Raw genomic sequence first — 12,873 nt, 5'->3', positions numbered from 1 at the left:
TTTTTAACTTATGAAAATGTATAGTATTAATGTCTGGTACAATTTTTAAAACCAAATTGCAGCTTTCTAAAAAGCTATTTTAGTGCTTATGGAGAAGTTAAAAAAAAATGATTTCTCTCATAATAAAAAGTTTTTTTTATCATTCTTCTCTTAAAATAAGCACGTTTAGAACTAAAAATCCAAATATAAAATAACTTACTTATAAGTTATTTCTAGGGCAATTTACGTAAATAAAATGATTGAAGGAAACCTTTACGCAAATACAACATTGGCAAACTCCAGACGCAAATGCAACAAACGCAATTGTATGTAATCCGCGACACCCTCTAGCGGAACCTAAATACACGTAATCCGCTATACCTTGTCGCGAATTACGTTGAGAACTTGAATACTCATAAACCGCTACATCCTGTAGTGGTTTATGATCATATGGGCCCGAAGCCTATTCCGCTACACCCTCTAGCGGATTATGAAGAGAGTGGAAGCAAAGAAGATGCCTATATATACCTATCAAGTTGTGTAGAGTGTCATTTTCATTCATTCATAACTTGAGGAATGGAGAGTGAAGAGAGCTTTTTGGTGTTAGTGCACTCTTCTGAAAAAAAAAAGAGTAAGAGGCATGGTGTGAAGTTCACAGATAGAGAACTACTGAGTATTTTCATCAGGTCGTCTGATACATTGTTGGATCTGAAGAGCAGTATATTGCAGAAGTTGGGCGCGGGTGGCACAAAGTGGGTAAAGAAGCTGTTCTACAAGATTCCTATTATGGTTGTGTCAATCGGCGTGCAATATGAAACATTCGTGTTACGATCAGATGAAGATATGTAAGTGTTGTTTCATTGTCGTCGGAGTTTCCCGGAAGTGAGGATACACGAGTTGTTTGCGAAGTTGGAACATGGGATCGATAGTTCTAGGGCATCTGCGCCAAACCCTCAGTCCACCACGATGGGGGGTGCCTCTACCTTGATGCCCATCGTTGCACCTGAGTGTTTGTTGGAGTATCGGCCAGCTAGTCCAGTTGGGGTATTCACCTCAGCTCATCCATTTCCAGATGTAGGACGTGAGGGGAAACCGGATCGGGTTGAAAATGCGATGCTAGAAGATGATTCCGATGAAGAGCCTGCTGACATTGGAGGGGACAGCGATGATGAAATTCTGACAAACCCAGCAACATGTCAACCACCGTCAAGTGCACACTATTCTAGCCTGGACCTGGAAGCCATCAGCCAACTGCCAGAGTCAGCACCAACCTTTGGGGGTCAAGGGTTGCACGAGGGAAATTCTGTAGTTGAATTTCAAGTTGGTCAATCTTTCCACATTAAGGAGGAAGTTGTTCTTACTGTAAAGGATTACAGCATTCGGCGCGGTGTTGAGTACAAAGTGATGGGGTCAGATCATCTTAAGTACCATGGAAGATGCAAGGAGTTCGGGAAGGGTTGCACATGGATGATTCGCACCAGCCTTCGAGCGCGGAAGGGAACCTGGGAGGTTCGACGGTACAACAGACCACACACATGCTTGGCTACATCGATATCAAGCGACCACCGACAATTTGATTATCACGTGATCTGTGCGAAAATCTTTCCTCTGGTTCGAGCCAATGTGGCGGTATCGATAAAGGTGTTGCAAGAAGCTACCAAAGGAACTTACGGGTTCAGGCCGACTTACAGGAAGACATGGTTGGCAAAACAGAAGGCGGTAGCACAGATATACGGGAACTGGAAAGAGTCCTATGCCGAACTACCTCGTTGGATCCTTGGTGTGCGATCTAGCTACCATGGAGGGGACGGTTGCCTTGTTGAAGACGTCTCCGGTTCGAGTCAGTGATGACGTTGATGACTCAACCGTGAACTGTCATCGTCTTTTCTGGACGTTTCTTCCTTGTGTTGAAGCTTTCCGACATTGCAAGCCATTGGTCAGCATAGACGGTACTCATCTGTTTGGCAAGTATGGAGGGACTTTGTTCCTTGCCATCGCTCAAGATGGGAACTCCAACATCTTGCCTATTGCTTTCAATCTCGTGGAGGGGAAAATGCCGAGTCGTGGTCTTTCTTCCTGACCAACCTGCGCCAACATGTGACTCCGCAACAGGGGATACGGGTCATCTCAGATAGGCACAACGGCATCAAGGCTGCACTAGAGAACCCTAACAGTGGGTGGTTACCCCCTCATGCGTACCGAGCATTTTGTATTCGGCATGTTGCAGCTAACTTCGCACTCAGTTTCAAGGGCACGGATGCAAAGCGTTTGCTTGTGAACGCTGCTTATGCGAAGATTGAGGCAGAGTTTTACTATTGGTTTGATATAATGCGGACTGAGAATCCGGCAATGTGTGATTGGGCGAACAGAATAGAATACGATAAGTGGACTCAGCACCAGAATGGTGGCAGGCGATTCGGTCACATGACGACTAATATATATGAGTGTGTTAATTCTTTTTTGAAGGGTACACGGAATCTTCCAGTTATCGCCCTTGTGAAGTCCACATATGGTCGCTAGCGGAGTTGTTTGGGATTCATGGATAAACGGCAGAGGCTCAGTTGGCCAGCGGTGCCAAGTTTTGCCAGTCTTTTATGAAGGCGATGGAGCGCAACTTGAGAGACTCCAGGTGCTTCACTGTCACCCTATTCGATAGACACCAGTCAGAATACACCGTTGCCGAGACGACACCGACCGGGAGCTTTTCGCTTGGGACGTACTGAATTTCCCTTCATGATCGTATATGCGACTGTGGATACTTTCAGGCTCTCCATTATCCATGTTGCCATGTGATTGCATGTTGTGCCCAGTCACGGGCTGACTGGTTTATCTATGTCGACAAAGTCTACACCATGTAGAAGGTGTTCAGGGTGTACCAAATGGGTTTTGTGCCGCCAGTACCAGAGAGACTTTGGCCACCTTATGACGGTCCGACCGTTATTCCAGATCCTAGCTTGAGGCGTTGTCGTGATGGGCAACCGAGGTCTACTAGAATCCGAAACAACATGGATGAGGCCAACCCTAACCGACCGAAGCGATGCGGGCTCTGCAGACAGCCTGGGCACATGCGTAGATCTTGCCCCCAGAGAGGCTCCACCGTCGCGAGTAGTTCGTAGAACTTGTAGTCTTTGTGCTTCTAGTTTTTTTAATTTTATTTTCTCATGTAGCAATTTGCATTTTTGGGTGTTAGTGTTAGTGCCTTTGGTGTGTTAGTGTTAGTGTTAGTTCCGGCCTATTTGTATGACTTATGACATTTTTATTTCCTTTAACTATTAATTGTTGTATGACTATTACATTTGTATGACTTATGTAGTAATTTATTCTGTGTTAGTGTTAATGCCTGGTGGCTATTATATTTCTACGGCTTATTGCTTATGAAGAGTATATTTGTATAACTTCATACATTTTGCATCACGGGTTGTTACTATTAGACTGGTATTCATGAATATGTTCCAAAGCTTCCACTCTCTTCATAATCCTCTAGAGGGTGTAGCGGAATAGGCTTCGGGCCCATATGATCATAAACCGCTACAGGGTGTAGCGGTTTATGAGTATTTAAGTTCTCAACGTAATCCGCGACAGGGTGTAGCAGATTACGTGTATTTAAGTTCCGCTAGAGGGTGTCGCGAATTATATACAATTGCGTTTGTTGCATTTACGTCTGGAGTTTGCCAATGTTGTATTGCGTAAAGGTTTCCTTCAATCATTTTATTTATGTAAATTGCCCTTATTTCTAATATAAACATTTATTATTTAACCTATTTTTTTAAAAGGAAATTAATTAAGTTATTTACCTAAATTGGGCCTAAAACAAAAAAAGATAGCTTTTGAAGTTTTGTAAACAGACATTTAGTAAATAGAATGATGAGTTGATAGCTTGGCACTCTCTTATTATTCTAGACAATAATAAAATAATAGGGATTTTTTTTTTTCTCAATCAAAATAAAAAAGATGTCGTTTTAATAGTGTGTCAACTATTTTAGACATTCTAACTATTAAAATGACATCATTTCTCTTTTAATTCATGAGCCATGTGGTTTACGAGACATAATTTATAAAAAAATTTTAACATAGTAAAAGTATATTTTAGTTCTTTAAAAGATTAGAATAGTTTCTAACTTTTTTTTTAATCATTTGTGGAGTTGGTTTTTGATTATGTCTTTTACAAAAAAGCTTTTAATTTAAGCCTATAATTTTATAAATATTTGTGATAATTGAAGATGGAAAGAGAGGTGGTATAAACTCAAAAAAGAGGAACAACTATGAAAGCAATACTATCTTATCAACATTATAGGTATTATCCTTCACCAACAATCTCATCACCACTTTGTACTCAAACTCTTCCCTCACTAGAAACTAGAAAGTTTCAAGTTTTTTCAATTTCTTGCTCCACAAAACTAGACATAAGTGCTAATAATGACAAACACAGCCATTCAAATGAGTAATTGAAAGTTTCAGAATATAGTAATTTTGCTGTTTTTTTTTTTTTTTTAATCATCATTGTCATCAAACACTTCAGATTTATCACCACCACCTTTTTCTTCTTTATCAAGAGGGTTAGACTAAATTAAAAATCAGATCAAAATTATTTTGTAAATTGTAATTTAGTGGGCCAAAATTTAAAAGAAAAATCTACGTGAATGCATCTGAGCCACTAATTTAGTATTTTCAAGGTTGGTCCTTTAATGACCAAATTTAACTTTCCTACCATAAACAAATCTATAGTTCATCCAAAAGAAAAAAAAACACAACAATTGTTGTTTAATAATTCCTTATAGGATTTATTTAGATACTCATCAACTTTAATGAAGACAATAATATAACTTACAATTTTATTAAAATAATAAAAAACAAATAAGATAGAAACTTAGGTATAGTTAACTTTAGCTAAAGTTGACCGCGATAGTAGTTAGATGACAATTTAGTCAAATTTGTCAAATTATTTAACTACTTTCAGTTATGAATTTCACATAAAATTAACTGTATATAAATTTTCAACAACAAATAAATACTTAATTAAAACACTTATTTTTAGATGTTCAAAAAATATTCGGGTTATTGTTTGATCAAAATAACAGACCTAGGCATATGCCACAGACTTCAAATGAGCAACAAGATCTATGATAAACTTGTTCTGAATTCCCTCATTCAAAAGAAAATTCCTCCATTTCATGTGATTCTCTCTAATGTTCTTCCCTGGATCTTTGTCACCTTCCACCATGACAATTTTCACAGCCTTCGCTATATCACATTTACCAAAATACCCATCTTCATCTCTTCTATTGACCTGAATCCCTGCTTCCAAATCTATAGCTATGAGCTTAGAATTGAAGAATTGATCACCTTTGAAAGGCAACAACACAAGTTGGCAATCATTGGCCATAGCTTCAATCACAGAACTGAATCCACCATGACACACATAACATCCAACACTTTTATGTTTCAACAAAAGTTGTTGTTGCAACCAACCGGTGTGAACAAAACCTCTCTCTCTAACCCTTTCCAAGAACCCTTTTGGCAGTGCTCTTTGTAACTCATTTTCAGCATTAAGATTTGACGGGAAATTCAGGACCAAGATGAATGGCAATTCAGTGAGTTCTAACCCAGTTGCTAGCTCATTGATTTGTTCATCATTGAGAAATGTTTCACTTCCAAATGAGCATAGTATCACAGATTTTGGTGGGAATTTTTCCAACCATTTTGACCATTTTTCATCAAGAACGTCATTTGATGGCTCTAATGGGACTAACGGACCCGTTAATAGAATTGGTTTCTTGAACTGATTTTCTATGTAGTCTAAGTAGGGTCCTTCCATTTCCTTGCATGACTTGAACAACACAAATGAGCATTCACTGAGGCTTTGCATCACTCTCTCGTAGCCAGTTATTGAGTTCTCACCTAAGTTTTGCACCATACAAATAAGAATATTAATTATATGCTAATATATATTAAATGAAATGTTATATTGAGGATAATTCACGCTCATAAATCATTTCAGCTTCAAAATTACACTAATATCTTATTTTAATTTTTGTTACATGTATGTCCTGAATGATTCTATGTAAATCGAAATAATTGAACTCAATTTATACCTCCTCAATGTAAATCAAATCAATTGACATCGATTTTGGGTGATACATAATAAATCGAATGAATTGGACTCGAAATCATGTATCACCCTAAATCCAATTCATCCGATTTATCATGTATCACCCTAAATCCGACGTTAATTGATTTGATTTACATCTAAGAAGTATAAATCAAATTTAATTTAATTGTTTCGATTTATATAAAATTATTTAAGATATACATGTAACGAAAATTATAATAAGACACTATAATTTTAAAGCTGAAATAATTTATGAATGTGAATTACTCATATTTTAATTTTGGTCTATTAAACTTTAAAATTAAAATGGTCTATTTTTGCCTATAATGTCAAAAGTGTATCAAATAATGTGAAAAATTAAAACACTGTAAGGTCAATAAGAATTAAAGAATAATAAAGTGTATTTTTTGTTATTAAAATTTATAAAAAATTGAAAAATATTTTTAATATTTAATTTATTTTAATTTTATTTTTAAATATATTTTAATTATATATCATCACTCAACTGTTAACAGGAATACTAACATGAAAGCCATATAGGAATACTAACATGAAAATCATATACTGATATGGCGCTAATACATGACAATCCTAGATTGGCGTATAAGTTATGTACTTATGTGAACATAAAAAATGTCACATCATATGTTCACCCCATAATATAGTTAAAACATATGGAAAGTTAATCCAAAAAATTAAAATTAAATGTTAAAGATAAAAATAATACTTATTATTTAATAACTTTTTTATAAATAAAAATAAAGAAAAATATTGTTTTTATTTTAACGTTTGTGGATAAATTTTAAAGATGTCTTTAATATTTAAAATTTTCTATTTAATTCCCTAACGTTTTAAAATTGTCTCAATATTATCCTATCATTAGTGATCTATTAACAAATTGACGATGGGACAAAATTGAAACAATTTTAAAATATTAAGAACTTAAATAAGACAAAAACGTTGGGGATAAAAATGATTACTCTTAGAAAAATTACCAAATCAAGTAAAATGATAATGAATTTTAATAGAATAAATTATATTACGAATTCAAGATTTTTATTCATACTTGTAGAATCACTAGTATATAAATTTTTGAAAAAGAAAAGAAGATATAATTTATATTTTATTGTATATGCACCATACTCTTTTTTTTTCTACAAATTTATGTACTAATTATTTTACAAATATTTTTTTATGAGTAAAAATCTTTAAGAGTAAAATTAAAAAAAAAAATATTTAGAATGAAAGTAATGTGATTAAGTGTAATTTACTTAGATGTGATTAAAAAATAATTAAATCAATACGTATCGTAAAAAATTGATATTATTAAAGGATAAAATTAAAATTTATTTCTAAGTTAAAATAAAATTTATTTAAATTAAACATTAAAAAAGTTCGATATATTAGAGATAAAAAAGATGTAATTTATACTTTATTATATATTATATATGTATTATACTCATTTTTTTTCTTTTTCTAAAAATTTATCTACTAGACACTCTAGGAATATTCTATGATGAGTAAAAATTTTGAATTTGTAAATGTAATTTATTTCATTAAAATTTACTTTCATTTTATTTGATTTGGTAATTTTTCTAAGAGTAATGTATTATTTTTTTCCTAATGTTTTCGTCTTATTTAAGTCTTTAAAGATTTAATGTCATCTCAATTTTGTTTCGCCGTCAATTCTATTAATAGATCTATAGTGAGTGGACAACATTAAAACTATTTTAAAATATTAAAAACTTAAATATAACTATTTAAATATTAAAGACAACTTTATCACTTTTTCCAACTTTACTCGTAAAAATATAACGTTAATTTTAGTTATATGGTATTACCGAAGTTTAACAGTTACAAAACTTATTTGTGTGAAAAAGATAAAATTAAAAAAAAAAAAGGTGAGAAGTGAGATACAAACATCGAATACACATTACTAATTTTGAAAGTGTATTAAGATAAGATTAGAGTTCAGTGTTCTCACCAAATCTTTTGAAGAGGAACATGAAATCCTTGGCCTCAAACTCATTGAGAAAAAGGTTAGAACTTTGAGGGTACCCAGGGGGTGGTTTCATAAGATCCTGAAAAGTAATGGTTTTCCCATCTTCAAGAGATGCAAATCTTGAAGGCACAGTAATGTAGGAATCAGATATTGCAGAGTAGACAGAGAAATGAACGGACTTGATTCCAAGCTCAGAAGCCAACTTGGGAAGCCAGTTTTGTGCAAAGTCAAAGAACACAAAATGGGGTTTGAGTTGTGACAAGAGTGACCTCACGTGAGTTTGTGTTAGATCAAGTGCATGGACGAGGTTTTCGGCCAAATGTGGTGGCAATTCAGCAGTGCTTGTTACTGTTTTGTTATCATGATGATTTGGGAAGTGAAGTGGAACAATTTCAATGGATGGGTTGAGGTTCAGTGTAGATCTGATTCTGGGGATGTTTGATGAAGCTGAGAAGAAAGTGATGCGGATTCTTGTTTGAGAGAACAACTTGTTTGAGAGTTGAACAAAGGGACTAATGTGACCAAATGCAAGAAACGGGAACATAACTATGTGAACTTCATCGTTAGACATCTTTACTTCTCTTTCCTTTCTGTCTGATTTCTAAATACTTTTATGGTCTTTGCTATACACGGGAGAGATTCTAGTTGAGTGATAAAAAGAATAAATTACTATTTGTACTCATAAAAAATATAGATGTGTGACAAATATACCTATATAAAAATAAAATAAAAATTATAACTATAGAAAATGGTTTTCGTGTGTCAAGAGCAATATTTTTAAAATCGGTTATCTTACCGGTCCGATCCACCTGCAAAACTGTCCTACAAAAAATTGGCAAAAAAATCGATTGAACTGGTGGTTAACCAGCGAACCGGGCAAACTAGCCGGGTTTCAGTAGGCACACCGGTTCTCCCCCAAGTCACTAAACGGCGTCGTTTGGCGCTGAAAAAAAAAAAGAAAAAAGAAAAAGGGTGAAGTGAAGCCTGAATGGCGAATGCAGCCACTTTCCTAATCTCTTCGACCTTCCAACCCTAATCTCTTCAACCTTCTGCCTACGAAGCACAAACGCCCCCGACAAATGAAACAAACGCCGGAGGGAAGCTCCACCGTCGCGGGTCGAAGCCTCCCCGTCGCAGGTCGAAGCCACACCGTCACTGAAGCGTTGCCGTCGTCGTGGTCGTCGGCTTGTGGTCGTCACCATCACCGAAGCGTCGTCGTCTGGCTCTGGCCTTCTATGCTCTCCTGCGGTGAGTACTGATTACTGAGTTCTTCTGTTCTTCAATCTTTTTGAGTTTTTGTTTTTGTTTTTCTGTTCTTCGGTTGTTAACTTTTTCAATCTTTTTGAGTTTTTGTTTTGAGTTTTTTGGTTTTTTCAATTAAATTTTTATTTAGTGGTGAATTCTGAGTTCTTGTTTTAAGTTCTTCTGAGGCTGTACCGGTAACGCCTGGTATACAGTTGGTGGAAGTAACTGCACCTGCAACTGGTGAAACCTATGCTGAAGTTGCTTCTGCAGTTTCATCCTTTTGTGAATATCTTGCACCGTAAGAAACTTTTACTGTCTTCCTTCTGCAAATTTTCTGTATTGTATGTTTTCAAATTTTTCGGGGATGAAGTGGTAGCTTTTGAATACCTGGTGGCGGCTAATTGTCAGATATAGTCTATTGCCAACTTACAGGTTGAATTGGTGCAATGGTAAAGTTGTTGCCTTGCTACTTGGAGCTTACAAATTTAAATTTTGGAAACAATCTTTCTATTTGTACAAGGCTGCATACACCTACTCTTTTTATACTGTATGAGGCTAAATTTTGAACAAATTACACTAACCCCCGAAGATTTGGCGATTTTACATATAAGATTTCACCATTTGTAAAAAATATATGCTAATCTCCCATGAGAATAATACATACTCTCTATCCCATCATTTCATAAAATGTGACAGAGAATTCAGTGTAGGTATGACAAATCAAGGGGATCTTGTGTGATATAATCTAAGTTGGGAAGTTAAAATAATATCCCCTAAAATTTTAATCTGGAATGTTTTGTCACATTGCCATGCATGCTTTTGTAAAGTCTAACTATCCTATTCGAATAAGTCACGAGGTAGATTATCATTTTTGAACCCTTCTGTCATATCATATTACTAACATATCCTTCTGTCATGAAGATTATCATACTTTGTATCGTTCATTCATATTACTGACACATACAACTGTTTGACTTCAATTTTTATCAGGCTTTTGCATCTGTCAAAACCAGGCATTTCAACTAGAATTGTTCCTACGGCTGTTGCAGCTGCAACATCCCTTATGTCTGACGGTGGTGGTACAACTTTGTAGTGTGCTTAACGATGATTATGACTTCTGATGAGTAGTGTCTTTGTTTAGTTGAAGTATTATTTGTTGAATATTGTTTTTTTTTTGTTGAAAAATATTTTGTGTTTCTCATTTATGTGTGTTTTGATTTCTTTAGTTATAAAATTTGATATTTAAAATTGTTTATGACTTTTTAATGATAAATTATGTATTGTTCATTATGTGAAATTGTTAAATTTTGAATTTTATTAATTTAAAAATTATTGAATTTAACTTTTTAAAATTATGTATTGAATTTTTTATAATTTTACTCTATATTTAATTAAACCGGTTCAACCACAGTTCAACTCCGATTGAACCATTGAATCATTGTAGACTTGACCGGTTCGATGATCGGTCCAGTTCTCGCAACCTTGGCCAAGAGTACCCTAACGGACCAATTGTGTAACCAACGTCTGGGTACTTTTAGCACACAGAGACCATCTTCCGTAGTTACAATTGTCGTTTTATTCTTATATGGATACATTTGTCAGCGTTTGTATCTTTCATGAGTACAAATGATAATTTATTCGTCATAAAAATATGGGTCCATCTTTTTTAATTCTTGATAATGATATTGATTGATACCTATAAGCTACACTTTGCAAGGGTGGCATGATGTCGCGGGTTGACATTAGAAGTAAAAGAAATTAAAGGATAAAATGTTATTTTAAAATACAAATATTACACAGAAATTATTTTAGATATGGGTTAAATCATGGTGTTTTATTTAAATATTGGTATTTGGGAATGTTTTACAGAGATGTAGAAGTGTCAGGAGCGTTGTTCAATACGCAGGTAACATGTTTATGTAGCAGATAGATTCCCAGCAAAGAGATTTGCCACGTGTCTTCTCCCAGCCAACATGCAGGTAACGTATTGTAGCAACACGCAAGCTGTGAGGTAAGCTCCGTTTGCCACGTGTCGGCCATGCAACAACACACAGGTAACGTGTTGCTTGCTGTCTCCATGCAAGAGGCAACCTTGCTCCGGGAACAGGTGACACTAATGGTGTTGCACCCACCCTTGGTGTATAAAAACGAAGGAGGAGTGGGGCTGGGCAAGTTCGCTTTTGTTCCTTTCATTATCACCATACACCATCCATTCTCTCCTCAAGCCAGCAGCACGAGAAATTTTTTTATTTGGTTTTATTTATTGTATTAGAAGTGATTAGTAAGAGTTGAGAGCAAGATTAGAATATCTAAAATGGTACGTAATTATACGTCTGCAGAAGATCATATCATCAACTATTTGGGACATCTTAATTATGTAAGTTTATTATTTTCAATTAATTTGTTAATATTTACTTGAATAATTTTTGTCTAAATGTACTGTTAAATCTTCATAGCCTCAGCAATCATTCGAGTCTAACTTGGAGTGATCCTGTGAGATCGTTCCCATGGAATACGTGTGCTTCCCGTTGTATCTCCGAATCTCCCAACAGGCTTTCTTATGTATCAAGCTAGCTCGGATAAGCCAGTCGCACCCACGTCCATAATTCTTGCACTTTTCATAGAACGTCTGTGGCTCGGATTCATAAACAATGTAATCGACTCCTCTGGAGATAGTGTAACTCTGAATTGCCGCAATGACTGATTTTTTTGAACCGTATTCCATTCTGATTCTAAACTCCCCATCTTCAAGATCAGCAACACCTATGAGAAAACAAATTTGTCATTCATCGATCCGCTAAAACAAAATCAAGTAAAGATATTACCCACTGCTCACTTATCTATGTTTTCATATTCAGGAAATTTGTTATGTTTCGTCGACGATTGGCATAACCTCAAACTGTATCAGGCCGCCAAATACTACAATTGGACTCCTATAGAGAATGTTGGTCATCCTCTTTAAAATATTAGCCTCTATGCTTTGACAAAGCCCGTATTGTAGTTCCGCAAACGTTATAGTGCACGGAACCACAAACGAAAACATATTCTCACATGCAAAGCTCACACCCTCATACGTATTTCGTACGACCTCACAGTTGTAAACCACTATATTTGCAGTGCCCTCCATCGTACCGACCATAGAGGAAAACACTTCTTTCACAATGAAGCAAAATAGTTACGAGCTTTGATTTTTATAGACAAAAGACTCACCTTACAGGCTACGTATTGCCTGCCATGCTGCCACGTGTGAATCACGTTACCTACGTGTTGAAGGGATGATCGCCACGTGTCCAGCAACACGTGAGTTGCGTGCTGAGTCAACACGTTACCTGCTTGTTGTGCCTGCATGTCTCCAACGTTCACGCACCTGTATATACACCAAAAACCTCCATTTCCAGGCAAACCTCACTCTAAAATCCATATTAAAGGTGTCATAACCTCTGTAAGCAACCTCTGTCTTACAGGTGCGACTCTCTTGAGCCGATGTATGCAAATATAACATCTGTAAGCAAACTCGGTCTTATAGGTGAGGCTCTCT

General features: G+C 35.6%; 2 protein-coding genes across 2 annotated transcripts; one reads left to right on the top strand and one right to left on the bottom strand.

The window, feature by feature from the left end:
* The first annotated feature begins 945 nt into the window (after window positions 1-945).
* Window positions 946-2,499, top strand: LOC112778826 (uncharacterized). Its single transcript, XM_025823107.1, has 2 exons — window positions 946-1,823; window positions 1,893-2,499. Exons 1-2 carry the CDS (start codon window positions 946-948, stop codon window positions 2,497-2,499), a joined length of 1,485 nt encoding a protein of 494 aa, XP_025678892.1.
* A 2,471-nt stretch (window positions 2,500-4,970) lies between these two features.
* On the bottom strand, window positions 4,971-8,716 carry LOC112779780 (UDP-glycosyltransferase 79A6). The gene is made up of 2 exons (XM_025824119.3): window positions 8,073-8,716; window positions 4,971-5,877 (listed from the first exon to the last, which is right to left on the bottom strand). Exons 1-2 carry the CDS (start codon window positions 8,659-8,661, stop codon window positions 5,060-5,062), a joined length of 1,407 nt encoding a protein of 468 aa, XP_025679904.1. The 5' UTR covers window positions 8,662-8,716; the 3' UTR covers window positions 4,971-5,059.
* Window positions 8,717-12,873: the final 4,157 nt, after the last annotated feature.

Source organism: Arachis hypogaea, chromosome 19 (genome assembly GCF_003086295.3).
Source record: "Arachis hypogaea cultivar Tifrunner chromosome 19, arahy.Tifrunner.gnm2.J5K5, whole genome shotgun sequence".
Lineage (NCBI taxonomy): Eukaryota > Viridiplantae > Streptophyta > Magnoliopsida > Fabales > Fabaceae > Arachis > Arachis hypogaea.
The sequence above is the reverse complement of the archived record's forward strand: the minus strand, read 5'-3'. Positions and strand labels throughout refer to the sequence as shown.